Below are 23,835 nucleotides of genomic sequence, written 5' to 3'. Positions count from 1 at the left end.
TCTCAGACGAGAAAAATGAGGGTCAGAGAAGTTAAAGGACTTGCCTAGTCTGCCGAAGAGCAAAGATTGTAACAGGCTCTTTTCTTATTCTGGAACCAGTGCTCCTAACCCTGATTCAATGCTGCCTTCTTTTCTGGGTAAGAGAGGCTTTTGGGGCAGGTGGAAGGAAGCAAGGAGAAATGCAAGAAGAGGTTCTTAGATGCCGGAATACACCTGATCGTGTAAAGTTCACCCCTACACATAAAGTTTTTTTTTCAAGTCATTGAACGGATGACATACTCTACCGGCCATCTTGGTTGTGGCAATCCCAATCCTTTTTTATTTTTCTGTGACGACAACCAAGGGAATTAGGCAAAGCTGTACTACCCAGATATCTTAAGGAGCACCAGGAACGTCTCCGGCAAAGAGCGCAGCTTTCCCGCCCGCCGAGGTCCGGGGCGTGGGCCATTCGGAGCTCGGCCACTCCCGGGCTTCGCTCCCAGCTGGCTGGTCTGCGCCGGCAGGGGAAGGGCTCGGATGGACCCCTCCGGGCCCCGCCCCGACGCCCCGCCCCCTCATTTAAATACGCGGCGCCGGCGGGTGCGTCGAGCTCGCCGCGGACTCAAGATGGCGGCGTGTGGACGTGTACGGAGGATGTTCCGCTTGTCGGCGGCGCTGCAGCTACTGCTGCTCGCGGCGGCCGGGGCCGAGAAACTCCAGGGCCAGGGAGGCCACAGCCAAGGCCAGGGCCCGGGGGCCAACCTTCTGCCCCTCGGAGGGCAGCCTGGAGGCGGCGCTCTAGGGGGTCAGCTCCAGCTCCCTCAGTCATCTCAGTTCCTCCAGCAGCAGCAGCAGCAGCAGCAGCAGCAGCAACAGCAGCAGCAGCAGCAACAGCAGCAGCAACCGCCTCAGCAGCCGCAGCCGCCTTTCCCGGCGGGTGGGTCTCCGGCCCGGCGGGGCGGATCAGGGCCTGGCGGGGCTGGCGGGGGCTGGAAGCTGGCGGAGGAAGAGTCCTGCAGGGAGGACGTGACTCGTGTGTGTCCCAAGCATACCTGGAGCAACAACCTGGCGGTGCTGGAGTGCCTGCAGGACGTGAGGGAGGTGAGGAGGCAGGACGGGGCCGGGAGGGCCAGGCCTGGTGCGGGCCCGAGGGTGTCGCCGGCCTTGGAAGCCGCTGACGACGGTCTGCTGCTTCTCCCTCTCGCTTTCTCTGAGCTGCGCTCGCTCCTTCCCTCTCTGCCCCTCGCTCCCCGACGAATTCCAAGAAGGGGACCCCACGCCCACCTTTCAGTACCTCTGGGTGCGGGGGTCTGGGACGCAGACCCCAGCTCCCGGCTGCAGTCGGCGAAGGCCCAGAGCGTGTTTATATTTGCTCCGGTCTTTTGTGTGATGCTCTAAGTGCGGTAGCCCCTTGGTGAAAACCAGTTTAGGATTTTGCCATCCGTTTCGACTTGGATAATTTGTAGCAACCCTTTTAAACATGAAAAATGGTTGGCGTACTTAAGCTGTTAAAGAATGCCCTGCTGTTTATTGGCAGTAGATAATGTTTGTTTAGGTAACTGGTTCTATTCTGATGCGTATTGTAGACAGCAACCGAATTTACTGTCTTTACCCTATCCTTTTGTAATTCAGAAATTCCTATTATTTACCAGCTGCTGAAACTAATATATGCTTTTTTCCCCTTCTTCGTCTTCTTCATTTCTTTTGGTCAATTTGTAATGAATCTCAAGTGTAAGCTATTACTCCAAGAGATTTAGAGTCCCAGAGCTTGAAAAGTTGGGGCAGTTTTTGAAGATGGATTGTGGGGTCTTTGCCTTTCTGACGTCTGAATATGATTTTAACAGTACCTTTTAATGCAGTCTAGGTTTGATGTTGTTTGATGTGATTCAGTTAAGTAACAGAATTTCTTCTCTGGATTTAATGATGCAGACCTAAGTGCATTTTTGACAGTTACCAAAGTTTGGGAGCAAATCTGATAGGGATACTTTTTTTTTTAAGGTTTAGGTATATAGAATTAGGCCCAAAGGTTGACAGGTAGAATGAAGCCACCGCTGGATACAATTTTATTTGGGAAATTGTTAAGAGAATTGTCTAAGGTGTTCATGGTCATAGGAAAACCACTAGCTTGTAGAAAAGTGCTAGTCTTGGCAGTTTTTTTCCCCCCTCATCCTCCTGTGGTATTCCACGCAGAGTAATTCACAGGAGGAAAAGATATACATGCTCAGGAGACAGAGAGAAGGGAAATTTCTAGAGCCACCAGAAATGTGGGACCTTAGATGACTTATCTACAATTTGAAAACTAGGAAGATAATCCCTTGTTATTCTTTATTCTTCAACTACTCCTCTAGTCGATAACAGCTATGATTCTTAACTCTGTCAAGCTTCTTGAAATTTTCTGTTTGGCCTTTGAGGATATATAATAGATGCTGTTCTCTCAAACTAGGATCCTAATATTGAAGACCAAACATTTGGTTAAGCAGTTTGTGGTAGAAACAGGATGTTATTAGGGAAAGTGGCAAAAAGTGGCCCATTCAAGGAGTACATGTCTCTTTACGTGCATTAGGGACAATTGGAAACAGTCACTCACAGGAGCAGTCTTCCTTTGTCATGCATGTAGAAGTGTGTAGCAGCATAAATAATCTATAAATAACTTAGCTTTGACCACTTTTGGAGTCTGTTTAATTTGGTAGGTACTATCTTTCTTGCATTAGTTAGTGTAAAGAACCTGGCCTGAAAATGTAGTCCCTGCTCCATCTTTGACTGTAAGATTCTCAGCAAGGGTATTCTTTTGGTAACTACATTTTTTTTATAGGGATTTAAACTCTTTGAAGGTAGTTACTAGGTGCTGTATTTCCTTTGTAACTTTTCAGAGTACCTAATTCAGTGCTGAGACTCAGTAAATAGTGTTGACTGATTGAAGGTGAGTAAGCTAATGGAGCCTTTTTTATGCTCTAGAGAAAGAAAAGGTGTCATATAAATTGGAAGAGGGGATTTGGGGGGGCAGGGGTTTCCAAATTTCCAATTTAATTGATTTACTTCCAATTTTATATACATAAAAATTGAAATCATGAACAGCTGTGTATATTCTTTAGGAGGTGGAGCTATTTTTAAACTACTTCTTTTTTTCCTTTAAAGACAGCAAAAAGAAATTTTTTTTTTTTTTTTTTGGTACGCGGGCCTCTCACTGCTGTGGACTCTCCCGCTGCGGAGCACAGGCTCCGGACGCGCAGGCTCAGCGGCCATGGCGCACGGGCCCAGCCGCTCCGCGGCACGTGGGATCCTCCCGGACCGGGGCACGAACCCGTGTCCCCTGCATCGGCAGGCGGACTCTCAACCACTGCGCCACCAGGGAAGCCCGCAAAAAGAAATTTTATTCCACTTAGAGAATTAGTTAAATCTCAATTATGTGTTTGAAAGAGCATAACGGTTAAAAAAGTAAACTAGCTAGGCACATTTGAAGTGAAAGTGTGGAATATGTTTTGTATGTGCTCTTTGGTAAGTAGGACACTTTGATAGGAAAGTAGACATTTGTGCTTCTTTATCCCTTTGGATACATATTTGGGGAAGATTGTTCTCTGTGTTCGTGCTATTAGAATTATGAGAAGGCAAAGCATGTGAGTATTTAAATGGTAGTATAGTAAACCACATTTTAATTTTGAAACAACGTGGGAAGGTTAAGTCTTAAGTTCAGATATTTTAAGATTCTCTTTAGTGTTCAAAGTTGTGTACTAATTCACTTAGAGAATCTATTTGAAGGTATTTATACTTACCTTTAAATGATTTCAGCGGATACTTTCCATTTGTCTAATGCATCATATGCCACCAAATTAAAATTTTATGTGTGAACTATATTAAAACTGCACATAGACTAAGATTAGTTCACAGCTTTTTCTCCTTTTGGCCACTATTTTAAGGCTATATGTTGTGGGAGATTCTTTTTTTAACCCTCTCAGCTGAGTCATACTTTTTAAAAGGTGAAGTATACCCAGTGGGCCCCCTGTTACATAGTGGGTATATTAGCAGTAATGATGGTTAGTAGTCCTGGTTATGTGTGTGTGTATGTATATGTAGTTAGTGGTAGTTCTAGTTATAAGAATATATAACTAGAAAGTATAAGGGTAAAAAGGAAAAATACATTCTGGGCTGTTCTGCCAGGTGGAGGAGAAGTAATACCAAAGGTATTACTGTCTAGTATTTGATAAAGAGGTAAGACATGCTTTATGTTGAGAGTAATTTTAAAATACTTTATATATTTTTGGCTGAAATGACCAACAGTATCTTTTTCTTTTTTTAAAAAAAATAAATTTATTTATTTATTTTTGGCTGTGTTGGGTGTTCATTGCTTTGTGCAGGCTTTCTCTAGTTGCAGCGAACAGGGGCTACTTGTTCGTTGCGGTGCACGGGCATCTCATTGTGGTGGCTTCTCGTTGCAGAGCATGGGCTCTAGGCACACAGGCTTCAGTAGTTGTGGCACACGGGCTTAGTTGCTCTGCGGCATGTGGGATCTTCCCGGATCAGGGCTCAAACCTGTGTCCCCTGCATTGGCAGGCGGATTCTTAACCACTGTGCCACCAGGGAAGTCCCAACTGATAGTGTCTTGTGTTTAGAAGTTGCTGCAGATGGAGATGTTGGTTCTTTAGAAGTTTATTAGTGATGTGCATAGTTTTTCTTAGGTTGTTTTTTTGTTTGTTTGATTTTAAAAAAAGAAACAAAAAACTTTCTAATATGGAAAATTTCAAACATAAACACAAATAGAGAGAATAGTATGATGACTCCCCACATATGCATCACCCAGCTTCAGCTATTCTCACTTTTTTTTTTTTGTAATCAGAGGGGTTGGGAGAATGGATATTTTAAAGCAAGTTCCAGACACTGTCATTTCTGTTTTAAATACTTCAGTGTGAGTCTCTGATAAGGACTTCAAAAAAAAAACAGAACCTAATTGTTATTTTTTAGTATTTAAAAGCATTATGAGTATTTCTTCTGAATTTCTTGGTACCTTGTCTTCATATATCAGTTTCAGGTTATAAATTTGTGACCATTATTTCTAAACTTTGCACAGAGTGAATGCTTTGAAAATATTTATTTAAGATAGGACTATTTTACATATTGAACAGGAATTAATATTTCAACATTACAAACTGTAAACTTACTTTCAAACTCATAGGTGAACATTTTCTTATTCTATTCTTAGCCTTTCTCTTAACTGTACGTATCCTAAGATAGTATGCCGTAATATCTATATTATCTCATTTATCCTGTGAGGCACTCGAGTAGTGTTATTATCTTAGTTGAGAAACAGGCTCAGAGAGATGAAGTAATTTGTCCAGTGTTATAGCCTAAGTGGTATGGGTGGTATTCAGCAAGTTCTCTTTGACTTCAAAGATTGTATTCTTTCTAATCTGCCATGAATGGTTGCAGCTGGGGAAATTAGTATGTGGCTGTTGAGAACGCCAGGGGTTCATAAGTGCACACAAAAGGAGAAGAGTCACCTGGAATTAGAATCCTCTTTTTTTCACAAGAACAACTGGGTAGAAGCAGCATCTTTGCGTTGGAGTATTGTAGATTTCTCAGGTGGACAGACTGGCATTATTAGAAAAAGCTAATTTAATTACTAGTCTGAGTCCATTACAAGTAGAGTTCCTGCTTCATGAAAAGATTTTCAGATCCCATCTCACCTTAAGCAGAATTTGTACTAGTATAATGGAAGAATTTAGATATATTCCCCTACTATTTGTATTGAATCAATGGAACACCACAAAGAGTAAACTAGGACTAGAGCTGGCACTGCCATTAACGAATTGTATGACTGTGAGCAAGTCAGTTTACCACTCGGCTCTCAGTTTCCTCATGTGTTAAATGAGAGGTTTGGGAAGTAGTACAATTTACAATTTCTAAGATTCCTGTTATTTAACCTTTATGAGTTGTTTCCTGTGTATATTCTCTGTATGTATGTATTTTATAGTTTCTAGGATTTATATGTGTGCCATCTCCTGGTTCCTTATTCATTCACGGGTGGAATAGTGAAATGAATAATGCAAACAGCAGTTAATCCAAACATCGTTTGGCTTTAGGATACATTATGATTGTTTTGTTTGAGCCAATATGGAATTTCCTCCTGTGCTGACTCTCAGTGGTTGGAAGCAGTCTAACCACATAATCAAGGCATTATTGATCTCCTATTACGCACTTATCATTGTGGAAGAACACTAGTACTTTAAGACACCACCATTGCTTACAGTTGGTTTGATAAATGGGATTGTGATCAAGAAACAGTCATGTAAGAGAGTGTTCATCACGTGGTGTCAGACAGACAGTAAATTCTTTAGGGCAATGAAAAGAGCACAAAATTAGGATTTAGACTGGGATGGAATTCTGCTCTGCTACTCTTGGCTTAAAAATCTTATCACTTTTTTTTTTAACCCTTAAATAGGGACAGTTTAGCCCTGTTGTAAGTGAAGATATACATGAGTTCTTGAGATTTATGTGCTAGTTATATTTTTCTTTTTTATGTTAAACAAAATATGATACCATTAAAGTAGGCAGTACTAACACATACCATCGGAAATCATCTTGCTTACCACCTATGGTACATGCTTTGGAAAATTCTAAGACTGGATTATCGCTTAAGATCCTTCCAGCTCTGGTACTTTGTGATTCTGTCATCTGTAGGCATACAAAGCATTGCAAGGGAATCATAAGCACAAGTGAAAAGGGAAGATGCTCTGAGAAATTAAGGGGGCTGTACTGACTGTACTGAAGTAGAGAGTTTGAGAATTTTTTCAGAGTCCAGATTATAAAAGGTCTTGCATGCACCACAGGTTGGTTCTCCAAGTAAAGCCCAGAAATGGGATGTGTTTTTATCCCTGAGATAAAAATATTCCCACAGATAAAATGAGTTACCTGTAAAATAGCACTGTCACTTATGGAAGGAACTTTTTAAGAAGCCTCTTGATAAGACTGCTTTACAGTATATAGTTGCTGAATAATTTCATTGCTCTTTGGAAGAAAATAAAATACTCCATCAGTCCAAGAGATGAGATGATACATTTCTCCTAATGTATTCAAAACAAATTTCATCAGCAACAATCCTCCTAAAAAACTTCTCCTGCTTATATGAGAAATGTATGTAGTATTTTAAAAAGAACCAGTTAAAATGGCTTGTAGGATGTCATGCAAATTAATTTTTCTTCCTTCAGCAAACATTTATTGAATACATATTGTGTACAAGACACTGTGCTTAGTGTTAAAGGTTACAAATATAGGATAATAGCTAGCATTTATCAAGGGCTTTTTGTGTGCCCTGCCCTAAGGGACCAGATATTCTCTAGGTGTTATATCTCATTTAATCCTATGAGAGATATATCATTAGTATTATTTTAATTATTACTATTTTTTATTTTATTTATTTATTTATTTAAAATTTTTTTATTTTTTTAATTATTTTGCGGTACGCGGGCCTCTCACTGTTGTGTGGCCTCTCCCATTGCGGAGCGCAGGCTCAGCGGCCACGGCTCACGGGCCCAGCCGCTCCGCGGCATGTGGGATCCTCCCGGACCGGGGCACGAACCCGTGTCCCCTGCATCGGCAGGCGGATTCTCAACCGCTGCGCCACCAGGGAAGCCCCTATTACTATTTTTTAAATGAGGGAACTCCCTCAGGGCCAGTAAGTAGTGGAATTGATATTTGGAAGCAAGTCTGTCAACTGTAAAATGGCTCATTCCCCCTCCCCCTGTGCCTGTGGTAGTCACCAGCTATATATGTTGCTACTGAGCAGTTGAAATATGAGTAGTCTGAGTTGAGGTGTGCTGTGAGTGTAAAATGCACACTTGATTTTGAAGACTTAGAACACACAGGAAGGTAAACTATCTCAATTTTGGGGGGCGGTGTAGGGGTGTGCTGCACAGCTTGCAGGATCCTAGTTCCCCCACCAGCAATCGAAACCGGGACCTCGACAGTGAAAGCAGAGTCCCAACCACTGTACTGCCAGGGAATTCCCGTCGTAGGTTTTTTTTTTTTTTTTTTGCGGTACGCGGGCCTCTCACTGCCGTGGCCTCTCCCGTCGCGGAGCACAGGCTGCGGACGCGCAGGCTCAGCGGCCATGGCTCACGGGCCCAGCCGCTCCGCGGCATGTGGGATCTTCCCGGACCGGGGCACGAACCCGTGTCCCCTGCATCGGCAGGCGGACCCTCAACCACTGCGCCACCAGGGAAGCCCCCCGTCTCAGTTTTTATATTGATTACATGTTTAAATGATAATATTTTGGATATATTGGGTTAAAAACATTATTAAAGCCAGTTTTGCTTTTTATTTTTTAATGTGACTACTAGAAGACATAAAATAATATATGCGGCTTCCATTATATTTCTATTGGACAGCACTGATCTGGAAGAAGAAAAAGGTGTCTTTATTAAAACTATAATACAAGTTATAAAGTAGTAAGTACCATAAGAGAAGGATAAATTAAATGCTATGTGCATATGGTAGAGAGAATGAGAAAAAGACTCTTCACTTTTAAATCGATGTTCATATCATGAAATTCTTAATTTAGCCACCTTAAAATGCCTGGTTAATAGATGGATGTCATTTTCCTCATGCCAACTTTATGAGTTGTAAAGGGGTACAATAGCTCCTTCAGATTAAGAGGAGCTGTACTCATAAAACTGGAAGTGAGTAAGTGACTCATCTTTATTTGATTGAGTTAGATATATTTAAAACTTAAGAAAGAATGTCAAATGATGGCCCTCAGAACTGTGCCAGTACTAACCCTTGTATCTGCATTAAAATAGAGTGTGGAGGAACAAGAAGTGTGGACTGGAATCTAAAAACAATGAATTAAGAGAACCAGGCATTTATTTTTATTCAGTTTTAATAATTTTACTGAAATTAGAATATTATGTTAGATCGACTGCATGGTGTTTACAGTACCTATAAATTCTCCTATTGAAGCCTTGAATAACATTATAACTCTGTACAGGGGGAGTCATAGTGAAAATGAGTACTTGGTTGAATTCCTGGATCTGTATCCTTGTAAAATAGAACAAAGAACAAACTCTTAAAACATTTTTGTATTCCTTTAAAAAAATGTGATGTATACCTAAAATCATAAGGAAGATAAACAGTGAAGTGAAATGATATGTGAGAGAAATTAACCAGGAGAATGTGCGTATGTTATAAATCAATTCAAATGCAGTTACCAAAAAAAAAAAAAAATGAAAGAAAAAAATCATATTTAAAGAAAATACTCTGATGTTTAGGAAGGTTTCATTTGTAATTTAAGTTAATGTAGAAAGACAGACTGCAAGTCACTTAACAGAATTCCCAAAGTTCCTCTGCTGGCCAAATCAGCTCCGTAATGTGATAAACAACATAAAGTGAACATAAACTTCAAGGAGAGGGAAGGGAATGTTATGGAGAGTTTTAATCATGCACAAAGTCTGCCATTTGTTAATTAATGCCATCTGCTGCACATACTTGTTGCACATGAAATAATCAGCGGAGATAAGGTCCTATAGTCATGTGGAGCTCATCATAGGAGGAACAGTGTGGTGAGTGGTCAAAGAGTGGGCTCTGGAACTGCAGTCCTGGATTCAAATCCTAGCTCACTTACCACGTACTGTGACCTTGGACAAATTTATCTCTTCAGCCTTCACTTTTCTTATGTGTAAAATTGAGGTATGAAACCACTCCCACAGGCTTATGAAAAGGGTGAAAAAAATTTAAATAGAGCATCCATCAAATTGCACTTGACCATCAGTGGTCTTTCTGCCCTTTGTTGTTGCAGATGACGTCCTTCAAGATATGGCTTTTTATGTTCACTGTCTTAAGAGAAACCTGAAGTAAATTGTAATGTGCCACACCTTTTATTATAATCCTTCCAAGGCTTCTTCAAGAAAGCTGTAGTTGAACTTACTTGAAGAGTAGTAAGGTGAAAATTTTTTTATAGAGTCTTTACCAGGTATTTAAACTGTGTACACTTTGAGGTTGTGGAGTGCAAAGAAGTGAATTCTCTGGGTAAAGGAATTCAGTTCTACCAAATGTTCTTTCATTCTCTTGGTCTAAAAGATGCCTAAATTTGGAATATCCTGCCTATCAGACAAAGGAAATCTCTGTTCTTTGATATAAGAGGAAAAAAATTAGTTCTTTTATTTCTGAAGACTGTTGCTTAAAGCATCCTCCCTCTGTAGAATGGAATGACTAAGTCACTGTTTTATCAGCTGAGAAACAGGAGGCATTGATTGTTATCTTTTTGCCCTTTGTAAGACCAGATAAATATAACAATCACTTAAATTTTCCTGAAAGTTGGCAACTTTTCAGAGGGAAAGTAATATGTAAGGACTTTTATGTTGCTAAGGTGGGAACATTTTCTGGCCTATGAAACAGTCTGTATTGAATTATAAATACATAAATTAATCATACATTAAGGACAGCACAAAATATTCTCAGTATGTTAGCCTTCTTTCTGAGATAATTAGGTAGTAGAGTTAGTTTTGAATAGTTTTGAAATAGACAAAATTCCACAATCTCGGGATTTCCCTGGGGTCCAGTGCTTAAGACTCTGCACTCCCAATGCAGGGGGCACGGGTTCAATCCCTGGTCGAACTAAGATCCCACATGCCACATGGTGTGGCAAAAAAAAAAAAAAATCCACAATCTCTTATTCAGACTCTGATTTGCTAGATTAAGACCTGACTGACGTGTATAGATAAAAGCTTTTAGTGTGTAGAGTTGTTGGTTTTCTTTTTTTAAATCATTATAAGAAGTTTCACTAATTTATACGATTTTATATTGATTTTCAACTTGAAAGTATCATCTGAAACAGGAGAAATTAGAGCAGTGAAAGCGGAAGTCAGAAGAGATTGGTTTGGTTCCCTTCCTCTTTTGGAAACAAATTCACATTCTTTAGCCCATGGTCTCAGGCTACTTCTGTGTTCTCCGGCTCTGCTTCCCACTAGCTCCGTACATGACATCCTACTGTTCACTACCTTTCCCCCAAGTCGTTTAATGGTATTGGCTTCCAGAGAGTGCCAGTTGCAGCTGGTGAGTTTTTATGTAAATATTTTGTTGGCAAAGATTTTATATTCAGTGATTTGAGAAGTTTCTGCCCCAGACTGTTGCTCATTACCTTTCCCTTTGCACAGTCCACTGCCCCTACCCCCTACCAGTTCTCCTTTAAGCATTGTTTTCTGGCTTGTTTTTACTAGCAGACTGAACCATAATAATTACTAATATTTGATCATATTTGATTTATAAAAAGCAGTTTCATATGGTTCAATCTGTTGTTCATCTTGCTCAGATTTTGAGTAAGCAAGTATATGCTTCTGTAGCAATATCGTTGTTTCCTTTTGTATCATCTTAAACTCTAGAGACAGGAGAAATTTAGTCATTTTAGTGTAGGGCTTTCACCTTGGGAGTCTTCCTGAAATTTTTTTCCCAGCTTCTCATTTGGTTTATCTGCCTCTAGGATCGAAAGAAGAGAACCAGTGTAGATCGTTTTATACTTTTACTCATTCATTTGTGAAATATTTACTGAGCACTCACTGTAAGGGTTAATTAATAAGTAAGATGATTATTTGGCATTTAAAAAGGTGACATGAGAGTTTTGTTTCTTAAAAAATAATGTATTCTGAAAAACTTTTCTTACCTCTCTTACAATAGGGGAAATGTGGAACCAGGTATAAATGTCAGGGAAGAACTCACCAAATATACTTGCTTTTTAAAAATTGAGTATTGGGCTTCCCTGGTGGCGCAGTGGTTGAGAGTCCGCCTGCCGATGCAGGGGACACGGGTTCGTGCCCCGGTCCGGGAAGATCCCGCATCCCGCGTGCCGCGGAGCGGCTGGGCCCGTGAGCCATGGCCGCTGAGCCTGCGCATCCAGAGCCTGTGCTCCGCAACAGGAGAGGCCACAGCAGTGAGAGGCCTGTGTACCACAAAAAAAAAAAAAAAAAAAAAAAAATTGAGTATTGACCTAACAACCTTCTCCCTAAGTATTTAGTTACTCTGAGTTAAGTTGCTGGCTAACATTTAGTTTATGGAACCCTTTTAATCTCATTTGCAGTTCTTGATAATGGTATGTGGTAGATAGGACAGATATCAGCCGTATTTTACAGGCAGGAAAACCACAAGAATCAGATGGATTGTGATTTGGCCAAGTCTTGTAAGTATTAAGAAACAGAGCTTAGATGCCAACTCAAGCCTTTTTAAATTTAAAGCTTCTGTTTTTCTCTGTTACCACATTGCTTCTCTGATAATTTTCACATTTACATAAATGATATATTTTCATATTTTAATGTATTTTTATAGCCCATTTTTATTTAAATCTGCCAACAAATATTTGAACACATACTGTGTGCCCCTATTTCTTAAAATAATTTTTCTATTCTCCTCTCCTGGGCGCTAATCTTACACAGGTTAAATTGCTTGCTACATCTCACAATCATGAGGCTCTTTTCTTCACCTTCCTCTCCTCTCCCCACCAACAGTGGGGTTGTTTTTTTTTTTCCCCCTCTGTTTCATTTTGGATTATTACTATTGCTGTATTTTTAGGTTCATAGGTCTTTTCTTCTGTGGTTTCCAGTCTGCTGTTAGTGTCATCTGTCCAGTATATCTTTTGTTTTAGATACTCTATTTTGCATCTGTAGAAGTTTGATTTGGATCTTACATATATATTCCATTTCTCTCTTTGTTATGTTCATATTTTCCTTTACAACCTTGAATGCATTTGTAATAGCTGTTTTAAAAAGGTCCTCATCTGCTAATTCCATCATCTGTCATTTCTTGGTCTTTTTCCACTGATTAATTTTTCCTCTGGTGGTCACATTCGTACTTCTTTGCATGTGTGGTGATTTTTTTTATTGGGTGTTGGTCACTGTGCATTTTACATCTTTGCTGAATTTGGTCGAATTCCCTTAGAGTGTTGGATTTTGTCTGGCACACAGGTTACATGGAGATCAGTTTGATCCGTTTGAAGCTTGCTTTTAAACTTTGTTAGGGCAAGTCCAGAGCAGCCTTTAGTCTATGTCTACTTTAATACTGCTGCTGAGATGTGACTCTTCTGGGACTCTACCCAATGTCCCAAGTTATGTGAGGTCTCTCCTTTCTGGTTGGTGGGAATGAACTACCCCCTGCCTTGTGAGCTTCAAGAATTATTTGGCATATTTGCTTTTCAGTGTTTTCGTTTCCCACTGCACACACATAGGATAGGACTTGACTCAAGGGCGATCCCTCTGAAGGTCTCATGGGATCTTTGTACAGCTCTCCTTTCCATTACTCTCTCTGTCTTGCAAATTCTGGCCGCCTTGGATCCCTTGAACTTTGATTTCTCTCTACTCAGCAAGTACACTAGAGTCTGTTTGGGTTCCTCCTCCCTGTGCTGCAGCCTAGAAACCACCTCCTGGCAGTAAGATGGGGTGATCGTCAGGCTCACATTGTTTCACTTCTCTCAGGGATCATAGGCTTATGCTGCCTGTTATCCAGTGACTGAAAATTATTTCATATATTTTGTCTAGTTGTTAATTCCTATGGGGGCAATATCTGTGGTAATTATTCCTTTGTGAGCAGAAGTAGAAATCACCATCCCTTGAAGTTTAACTTTTAACCTATCCAATGGAAATGAATAGAAGAATTTTTTAGAAAAGGAGATTGAGCATTATTTATTAAAATTACAAATGTATATATCTGTCTTTTGAACTAACAATCCTACTTCTGAAAATTTATACATAACAGTATGATCAGTGTATAGGAGGTATTTAATTGAAGTTTTTTTGGGGGGGTGATAACAAACAATTGGAAGCAACCTAACACCCTTCAATAAGGAAGCGATTAAATAAATTTATTGTGCATCAATACAATGAACAATTTATTGTATTACTGTGGAAAAGAAACTCTTTATGTCAGGTATGGAAAGAGCTCCAAGATCTGTGACTAAATTAAGAAAGTAAAGTTACCGCTTTGTATAGTATACTACCTTTTTTACAATCAAAGGGGAAAAATAAGAATAATAATATTTATTAATATTTGCTTGTAATTGCATTAGAATGCTCCAGAAGGCTACAGAAGAAATTCGGGCTAATGGAGGATAAAAATGGGTGGGAAACTTTCCACTCTATTCTTTATATTTTTGATTTTCTTTCTTTTCGGCTGCACCGTGTGGCTTGTGGGATCATAGTTCCGCAACCAGGGATTGAACCCAGGCCCACGGCAGTGGAAATGCCGAGTCCTAACCACTGACCACCAGGGAATTCCGTATATTTTTGGTTTTTTTAAAAAATATTTGAGCTGTATGTATGTGTTACTTTTTTTTTTTAAATTAAGATAAAGAGGGCTTCCCTGGTGGCGCAGTGGTTGAGAGTCCGCCTGCCGACGCAGGGGACACAGGTTCGTCCCCGGGTCCGGGAAGATCCCACGTGCCGCGGAGCGGCTGGGCCCGTGAGCCATGGCCGCTGCGCCTGCGCGTCCGGAGCTTGTGCTCCGCAACGGGAGAGGCCACAACAGTGAGAGGCCCGCATAACGCAAAAAAAAAGATAAAGACCTTTTTTTTCCCATTGCTCATGTTGACTAAACTATCTTTTTTTTTTTTTTTTTTTTTTGCGATACGCGGGCCTCTCACTGTTGTGGCCTCTCCCGTTGCGGAGCACAGGCTCCGCGGCCATGGCTCACGGGCCCAGCCGCTCCGCGGCATGTGGGATCTTCCCGGACCGGGGCACGAACCCGTGTCCTCTGCATCGGCAGGCGGATTCTCAACCACTGCGCCACCAGGGAAGCCCGACTAAACTATCTTAGTATGAGAGTTCCACAGGTATAATTTCATTTTGTGCCAAGGTCAGCTTGTTTGTAACTGGGTTGAGCCAAGCCTTTCACCACCTTAGAAGATAAAAGATTTCCTTAATGTATTATTTAGGGCAAAGCTAACTGCCATACCAAACCCAAAACTACCAGTGGCTTAGCGCAAGAGAGGCTGTGGAAGACCGTCAGCCATCTGGTGATCGGGAGACCCTGGTTCCTCCCAACTTGTCCTATTTCCTAGGGCTTTAGAGTCTTCTGCTTTCAGGCAGACAATAGAAACCCTGCCTGCTGCTTTTTCTTTTTTTTTTTTTTTTTTAAGTCCTTATTACCCTTCCTTCCATATAATTTACATACCATAAAATTCAACCACAATTCTTTTTCTTTTTTTTTTGGCTGCATTGGATCTTCAGTGGTGCACGTGGGCTTTCTCTAGTTGTGGCGAATGGGGGCTTCTCTTCACTGCAGTGCTAGGTCTTTTCATTTCTCATTGCGGTGGCTTCTCTTGTTGTAGAGCACGGGCTCTAGGCACGTGGGCTTCAGTAGTTGTGGCTCACGGGTTTAGCTGCTTCACGGCATGTGGGATCTTCCTGGACTAGGGCTCGAACTCGTGTTGCATTGGCAGGTGGATTCTTAACCACTGCACCACCAGGGAAGTCCCCCAACCACAAGTTCTGAAAAGCCCTGGCCTCAAGGTGATCAACTCTTTTGTTCACATTCCACAGGCGAGAACTCTTCACATGCAGCGCCTAGATACACGCGCTCCTAGTGACAGCTCCCCATTGTGAAAAGGAGAGCACAAAATGCTAGCAAGACAACTAGCAAGTTCTATCACAGTTTATCTGGGCAAGTCAGGTCAAGTTCATGTGCCAGCCTTTTATTTGTCATATCAAGCAGTTATGTTGCTTCCCATTTTCTCTAGGAAGATGAAAGTTGTTTATAAGCAATCAGATTTTTCTTTTCTCTGCTGTAAAATGTGTGGAAATACTTCCATATGATCAGTTTTCAGTGTTATGATCTCTTTGATTTAAAGTATGAAAAAAAAATAAAGTGTGGAAGCAGTTTCAGCCTTGTGTAGTGATCTCAGTTCCAGTTTTATACTTGCTAAGGGTCAAGAACTTGTGTCCCATGCCTGGCATTAAGCCCCAAGCCCTAGGTTGATGGAACAGTCCCCCTTCTTCCTTCCTCTGCTTCTGATGCCATGGTTTTTAATCCTCCCTCCCTCCTTTTCCTGGCACCTAGGGGATTCCTCTTTCTCCTGAGTTCATCTATGCCTTTGAAAGAACTTCATGTTTATTGTTGAAGGCTTTTCAAGTTCTGAACATATATATATATATTGCTAGAACCTGAAGTTCTTGAGTTCTGAGGCAGCTCATTCTTTGGATAAGTGACTTTGTTCAAAAGAGATGAGGAAGTAGATTAACATTTATTGGGCAACTGCTATGTGCTTGTATGCATAATCTTATTTAATCACCACTGTTACTCTAAGAAGTAGATTTAGTTTTAGCCCTCATTTTATTATGGAAAATTTCAAAGATACAGAACAGTTTTAAAAAATCATACATTGATCACCCATATACACAACCACTAAAATTTTACCATTAACATTTTGCTCTACTTTTTTTATCACATAAATATGTTTTAAACATTTACTGTAAGCTATATGAAAAAATTGTATTCCAAGTCAGTTTTAGTTCATAGCTTTTCTTGTGCTTAATAAAAACAAAACACTCTCCTACTGCCAGAACTTTAAAAAAAAATAAAAGAGAAATTGTATCTTAGTTAAAAACAACTGCATTTATTTTGTGTTAGTCTTTTCTTTTCCTCCTCAAGGTGGTTGGGGAAACCAGTGTCTTTTTCTGAAGCAGGTCTGTTTATTCTGCTATGATGAGCCAAAATCCTTAGACTTTGCTTTTTTCCTCAGTTTCTGAAGATGTTATTTTCATGGTTATCTTTTTCTAGATCTGGCCTTTCCATTATTATACATTTATGTAACCTAAAAGGAATTCCAGATGATTCAAGATATACCAAGCTTGGGAAATTGAGCTGTCTCCTGAATGGCTGACCCTGCAACATGGCATGGCATTTCAAACTGATACGTGTTGGAACTTTTGCTGAGTTTAAGGATGCCATGCAATGGTGATTTATAGATTATATTGAGATAAGAATAGATTCATTTTTTAGATTAATTAGAACATAGCAAGTAGAGTGTAGCAAAAGCGCAGAGTATTTGTTCCTCTGAGCTAGTATCCTCCGTCACCCCAAATAGTTGTTTAATAATTTAGTTATAATAATAACCTGTATAAGATGTTGTCAACCTTTTGATGTGTATGTTTAGTGTACTTAAAAAAAAATTCCATTATTTTTGTTCTCCATTGGATGATTCAGAGATCAGTCTTTTGTGATGATAAATCACTTCCATTGGCATGCTAAAGTCTGGACATAGGTTTATTCTTGCTGTGCAATGACTATATTTCCTGGATTCAGAAGATGGCCGTCAGCTGGAGCTTTCTAAGAGTCAATTTAATATGATTGGGTATATGTTAAAATGTTGTTGGTATTTGTAATGACCGCTTTTTGCCAGGAGGGCATTTAAGTTTTTTTGTTTGTTTGTTTTGGTTTTTTTTGGCTGTGTTGGGTCTGTTGCTGCGCGAGGGCTTTCTCTAGTTGCGGTGAGCGGGAGCCACTCTTTGTTGCAGTGCGCGGACTTTTCATTGTGGTGGCTTCTCTGTTGTGGAGCACGGGCTCTAGGGTGCACGGGCTTCAGTAGTTGTGGCTTGCAGGCCCTAGAGCACAGGCTCAGTAGTTGTGGCGCACGGGCCCAGTTGCTCCGCGGCAAGTGGGATCCTCCCAGACCAGGGCTTGAAGCCCCTTGAAGCCACCATGTCCCCTGTGTTGGCAGGCAGACTCTTAACCACTGTGCCACCAAGGAAGCCCCATGCTTTTTCTTTTCTTTTTTTTTTTTTAAATATTTTAAGAATAGTTTAAAAATAATTGGAATTTGTCACTCCATAAAGCTAGACATACTAAATAAATTTGTTTTAAATTGTTATGATCACCTTTAAAAAACAAAGTATCTTGAAATTGTCACAAAGCATTAATTAGCATATGTAGGAATTATAAGATAAAGTGTGAAATTAAGGACAAGCAGTTCTTTTTTAAAAAAATTTTTATTGGAGTATACTTGATCTACAGAATGACTTCATTTCAGGTGTACAGAAAAATGAATCAGTTACATATATACATATATCCACCTTTTTTTTTTTTTAGATTCTTTTCCCGTATGGGCCATTAACAGAGTATTGAGTAGAGTTCCCTGTGCTATACAGCAGGTTCTTATTAGTTATCTATTTTCTGTGTAGTAATGTGTATGTGTGAATCCCAGTCTCCCAATTTGTCCCTCCCTCCTGAAAATGTTTATTATTAAAGACCTAAGGAGAGATCATTATAACGGGATTAACAAACAGATCTGCTTATTTCTGTGACATAAATTGTTAAATTAGGACTGATAACATTATATCAGGGCATCTTAGAATTTCAGGAATTTCACACAATTTTGGAACACTTCTGTTAATATATTCCTATATAAATATAAAGTTAAAAGATTGGGGGTTTTTTTTTGATTTTTAAAAATTTATTTAAAAAAATAAAACATAATGGTACAAAAAGGTTGAAAGTAAAAGAATTGGAAAAGATATACTGTGCAAATATAAACCAAAAGGAAATTATATAATAACAGATACAGTAGACTTGAAAGCAAAAGCGTTAGTAGAAATAAACAAGGGCACTTCATATCAACAAGTCCAGTTTATCAGGAAGTTTTAAATTTGTATGCACTTAACTTCAACTTATTATATAGAGCAACAGAGCTACAAGGAAAAAATAGAGAAATTCACTATCATAATAGGAGATTTAACATACGGCTGTCAGTCACCGATAGAGGATACCGCTTTCAGAACCAGGAGACACCCACCAAAAAAAATTAGTAAGGATATAAAAAACTTAAATAACGTGAGCAGCAAATTTGATTCAACAAGCAGATATATAGTCACTATACTCCAAAACTTTAAATTACAAATTATTTTCAGGCACACTTGGAACAGTTTTTAAACTGACCATATTGTGCTATAAGGCAAATTTTAACAAATTTTGAAGTATTAAAATTATACAAAATGTGTTTCTTGACTTGTAGTTAAGCTACAAATCAGTAACAAAAACGTAACTAGAAGTTAAGAAATACACTACTTCTAAGTAACCCTCCAAAAAACAAATCACAGTTGGAGTAGAAAATAATTTGAACTGAATGATAATAAAAATATTACATACCAAAACTTGGGTGTGACTAAAGCTGTGCTTACAGGAATATGTATAAGGACAAGCAATTCTTAATATTATCCTTTCAGTTAGAAATGAAATCTTGAGAGGGACTTCCCTGGTGGTCCAGTGGGTAAGACTCTGCACTCCCGTTGCAGGGGGCCTGGGTTTGATCCCCGGTTGGGAAACTAGATCCTGCATGCTGCAACGAAGATCCGGTGCAGCCAAAAATAAATAGATAAATATTTTTAAAAAAGAAAGAAAGAAATGAAGTCTTTAGAGTGTTTAATTTTCATCTATCACCATCATTGTTATATAGTCCTTGTAATGAATTGAATTTGATTCTGGATCAATTGCAGCAGAGACAACATTTCTTCCATTTCCTCCTGAGAAAAAGGCTGACCTTCTTCAGTCATATAGTTAATCAGTTCTTCCTTAGAAAGAAACCCATGTTTAGCTGGATCTAATACCTCAAAAGCTTGAAGAAGGAGATCTTCTGGAATTGGTCTGTATCTTCTTTCCAGTAGTAGTTCAGTCATTAGGAAGAAAATTTTCAAATTCACTGTATCCAATGCGTTCTTCTTCCTCTACCTCTGCAATCAGATCATGTAGCTCTCCTTCACTAGGGCAGCATCCTAATGACCTGATAATTGTTCTGATCTCTCTGTGCCTTTCTTGTCTCTGGCGTCCACCATCTTGTTCTGTCTATGCTTTTTCTAATTCAGAGGTACTCTAACTTTAATAATGCAGTTTTTCAGTTCAGGAAGTTCTTTGTATTGAAGCATGCATAAAACTCTGCAGACATGGGATTAAATCACTTAGAAGTGTTATATGTGTTTTGAAAATAAAGAATATTTTGAAAGCTTGTTAATAAAGCTTGTTAATATTTTGTTCTGTGTGGCTCTTACTATAAGTGATGTGAATAATCTGTCTTATACTTACCTTTAGAAAACCCAGTTTAAATGATTGGACTTAAATAAGAAGAGAAACTAAGCCACTTGATTGTATTACATACTATTATATTTCATAAAGATTTTAGTATCATAGCATAATAACACATTATAGTTGAATCTTTTTCTTATTTTTAGGTATATATTTTGTAAATTTTATTTTGTACAGAAACTATCCCTTGAAAAAGAAACTTGAAGTTTCTTAATGGGCTATATTATTTTAACAGATTTTTTCCTAATGTTGAACCAGAGTTCATCTGTTATTTTAGATAGCTAAATTAATTTGCCATAATTTTATTTAGAATTTTGAATCTGTGAGCATTGGAATTTAAGGACAAATTTATAAAATGCATCTGTCTGAAACTCTACTTGATACCAGTGTTATAAATAATAATATTAATCATACCTTGTAAGAAACACCCTAAGAGATAGTTTGTAAATGTTTTGCCGACAAAACTTGGTTATTTAATGTTAGGCCTTTGTGATGCAATTAATAGTAACATTTTCAAGGTAATAACGCTAGTGGAGGTCTGCAAGGAACTTAAAATAGAGTCAGAGAAGAATTAGTCATTGTTTTTCAATGCCATGGCCAGTGGGAGAACTGCCCTGAGCAGCTGACATTAGTTATTCTTGGCAAATTGAGCTCTTTAGTGGAATGTCTGCATTAGCTTAGATTTGTTTTTGAGGGAAATGGGAAGTCGCTGAATATTATTGGGTAGGAGAATGGCATGGCAAATTAGTTAGGGAAATTATTTTTGTGGCAGTGTGGATTGAAGTAAGGAAGATCTGAAGGAACTCACTGAATAAGCTGCTTTTGTAATTAAACTGTGGACCACAGTGGCCTAGTAGCAGTGGAGATGACAATGGGCTTGAAGGGAGACTCATTACTTAGGAAAAATTGAGTGCTTTATTTCATTCATTTGCCAGATTTTGGATAACTATCATTTACTACATGTCTGAAACTTAATGGTAGGTATTGGGAATATGGAGATGATCAAAGAAATCATCTCCTACTCCTAAAAGGCATGATCCTTGTTCTCATGGGGCTTACCGTCTACTGGAAGAGCTAGCCATTAAAGAATTGCAAAATAAATGGAAAATTATAGCTACAATAAATGCTTTGAAAGAGATCTATGTGGACATTTGGCTAATCAGGGAGTCAGGAAATATTTTCCTGAGAAGACGTTGGCTGAGCTGAAGGAACAGTAGAATTTAGCCAAGTGAAGAGAGGTTAAAGTTTAACTGCTAGGCTCCCTCCAAAAATATATAATTCTTGGCTTGTGTTGAATTTGAAGTGACAGCCAGGCATGTCAAGCAATTTCCAGTAAGAGGGTATAAATTTGGAACTAGATCTTGAACTGAATCTGAATTTTAGTCATTCAGCTTAAAAGGCTGTAGTTGGAGGTATGAAAATGGTTGAGCCCTCTTAAAGAATGTATAAATAGAAGAGTATGATTCCAAGGACTGAGCCCTGGGGAATGCTTACAATTGAAGGTTGGAAAGAAGCTTTTTGAGGGAATTACAGGGAACAGAAGGAATGGTTGAGAGTTAAAAGAAGATTTAGAAGAGTTTTTAATTGTGGAGGCCAAGGAGGAAAATTTTAGTTGTGGGAACCAAGGAAAGGGACATTTGAAAGGAGGTAGTAGTAATCACTAGGGTAAATAACACAGTTAAGGTTAATGACTGAGAAAAGGGCATGGGTTTTTGTAAAACAGAGATAGAACAGATTCTGTAGAACCCAGATTTGGACTGTTTGAAACTATATTAGTCTATTTCAGAAGTGTGATAGTGACAAGAGGTGAGACTATCTGGAAGGGAGGCCATCTCAGTTAAATAAAGATTTTTCAAGATTAAGGAAATTCATTTTAGTTTAAAGGCAGAGAGAAAGGAACAAGTAGAAGGTAAAAGATAGGAGATGCTGGTGAGTAAGAAGGTAAATATAAATGCTCATAAAGAAAGAAAGGAGGAGGAGATTCAAATCAGTTTGGTGTCAGAAAACATGATTTGTAGTTTTGGGGGAGAACTTAAAGACTATAGCCCTTTTGAATTTCACAGACCTTACCAGTTCCCAAGAGAGTTGCTATCTTAGGTTTAACTTAAAACCCACAGAGTAAAGATTATTCTGCTTTTCTTCTTTTTTTCCTTCCTCAGAACTATTTCATTCTTAAGTTAAATTTCAGTGAAAGTAAATAGAGATGTTTATCTCTATCGTTCAAAGTAATTGTGTAGTCATTTACTAAATTGTAACTGTGTTGTTTAGTATTGCAGGGTAGTTTTCGGGTGGAGCCAAAATAATATTTAGTAAGCCTCGTTGCCTATAGGAAAGTAGACACAAAAATGGTTTCAATGCCGTTCTGGAATAGATGCAGAACAGTTGGGAAAAGCACCATAGTAGCTTCTGTAAAGAAGAATTACAGGGCTTCCCTGGTGGCGCAGTGGTTGAGAGTCCGCCTGCCGATGCAGGAGACACGGGTTCGTGCCCCGGTCCGGGAAGATCCCACATGCCGCGGAGCAACTAAGCCCGTGAGCCATGGCCGCTGAGCCTGTGCGTCCGGAGCCTGTGCTCCGCAACGGGAGAGGCCACAACAGTGAGAGGCCCGCATACCGAAAAAAAAAAAAAAAAAAGAAGAATTACAGCTTTAGCAACGCAAAATGTCAGGACTGCAAGAGTGAACCTTCTCTATCCAGCTAGAAGTTTTTCAGTACGTCGTAAAATGCCTAAAACTTTATCAGTGTGTCACCTGATTTTGTGTCTGACTAGTAGCACCTGGCCTCTCAGGCTCTGGGTGTATGTGCGTGCTCACAGCAACACAACTGTTGTATTCCCCCTTCCTAGCCGAGAGCCTCTTATATGCTCAATAAATCCTGAATGAAAAAAGAAAGTAACTTTTTATTGGCTATGAGTAGTTAGAAACTTAAATTATTTTAAGTTTCTCTGCCACTAATGCAAACAAAGAGTGTCTGGGTTTTGTATAGTTTGTTTTCTTTTTTTAAACAAATATTTTTTTATTTTGGCTGTGCCAGGTCTTAGTTGTGGGATCTTTTAGTTGCTGCATGCAGACTCTTAGTTGTGGCATGCATGTGGGAGCTAGTTCCCCGACCAGGGATCAAACGCAGGCCCCCTGCATTGGAAGCACGGAGTCTTACCCACTGGACCACCAGGGAAGTCCCATATATAGTTTGCTTTCAAATTGGCATCTACCCAACTGCTTGTTTTATTATCGTACCAGCAACATACAAGTTCAAAAAGAACCCAAAACTGTGCCTTCCATTTTTTTTTATTGTGGTAAAATATACGTAACACAGAATTTACCATTATTAAACATTTTTTAGGTCTACCGTTCAAAATGAATTAAGTGTATTCACATTGTTGTGAAACCATCACCACCATCCATCTCCAGAACTTTTCATCATCCCAGCTGAAACCATAGCCATTAAACAATAACTACCCATCCTCCCTCTCCCTAGCCGCTGGCAATCACCATTCTGTTTTCTGTCTCTGAATTTGACTATTCTGGTACCTCATATAATAGTGGAATTGTACAATATTTGTCCTTTTGTGTCTGGCTTATTTCACTTAGTGTCTTTAAGTTTCATCCATGTTGTAGCATGTGTCAGAACCTCCTTCCTTTTTTTTTTAAAGTTTTTTTTTTAATATTTATTTTTGTCTGCGTTGTGTCTTCGTTTCTGTGCGAGGGCTCTCTCTAGTTGAGGCAAGCGGGGGCCACTCTTCATCACAGTGCGGGCCTCTCACTATCGCGGCCTGTCTTGTTGCGGAGCACAGGCTCCAGACGCACAGGCTCAGTAGTTG

At 39.4% G+C, this 23,835-nt stretch overlaps 1 protein-coding gene across 2 annotated transcripts in view; it reads left to right on the top strand.

Annotated features, from left to right (window-relative positions):
• The first annotated feature begins 275 nt into the window (after positions 1–275).
• The window catches only part of GLG1 (golgi glycoprotein 1), a 146,774-nt gene continuing 123,214 nt past the window's right edge, over positions 276–23,835 (top strand). Inside the window, exon 1 of one of the 2 annotated variants that reach the window (XM_059043721.2) lies at positions 276–1,080. In XM_059043721.2, the coding sequence (XP_058899704.2) occupies positions 517–1,080 (564 nt within the window). In that variant the 5' untranslated portion in view covers positions 276–516. The remainder of the gene's footprint in view (positions 1,081–23,835) is intronic. The other variant, XM_059043722.2, reaches the window with a different exon arrangement.

The sequence above is a fragment of the Kogia breviceps genome, chromosome 18 (genome assembly GCF_026419965.1).
Source record: "Kogia breviceps isolate mKogBre1 chromosome 18, mKogBre1 haplotype 1, whole genome shotgun sequence".
In the NCBI taxonomy this organism is placed as follows: domain Eukaryota; kingdom Metazoa; phylum Chordata; class Mammalia; order Artiodactyla; family Physeteridae; genus Kogia; species Kogia breviceps.
Note: the sequence above shows the minus strand (reverse complement) of the source record. Positions and strands in the feature narration are given on the sequence as shown.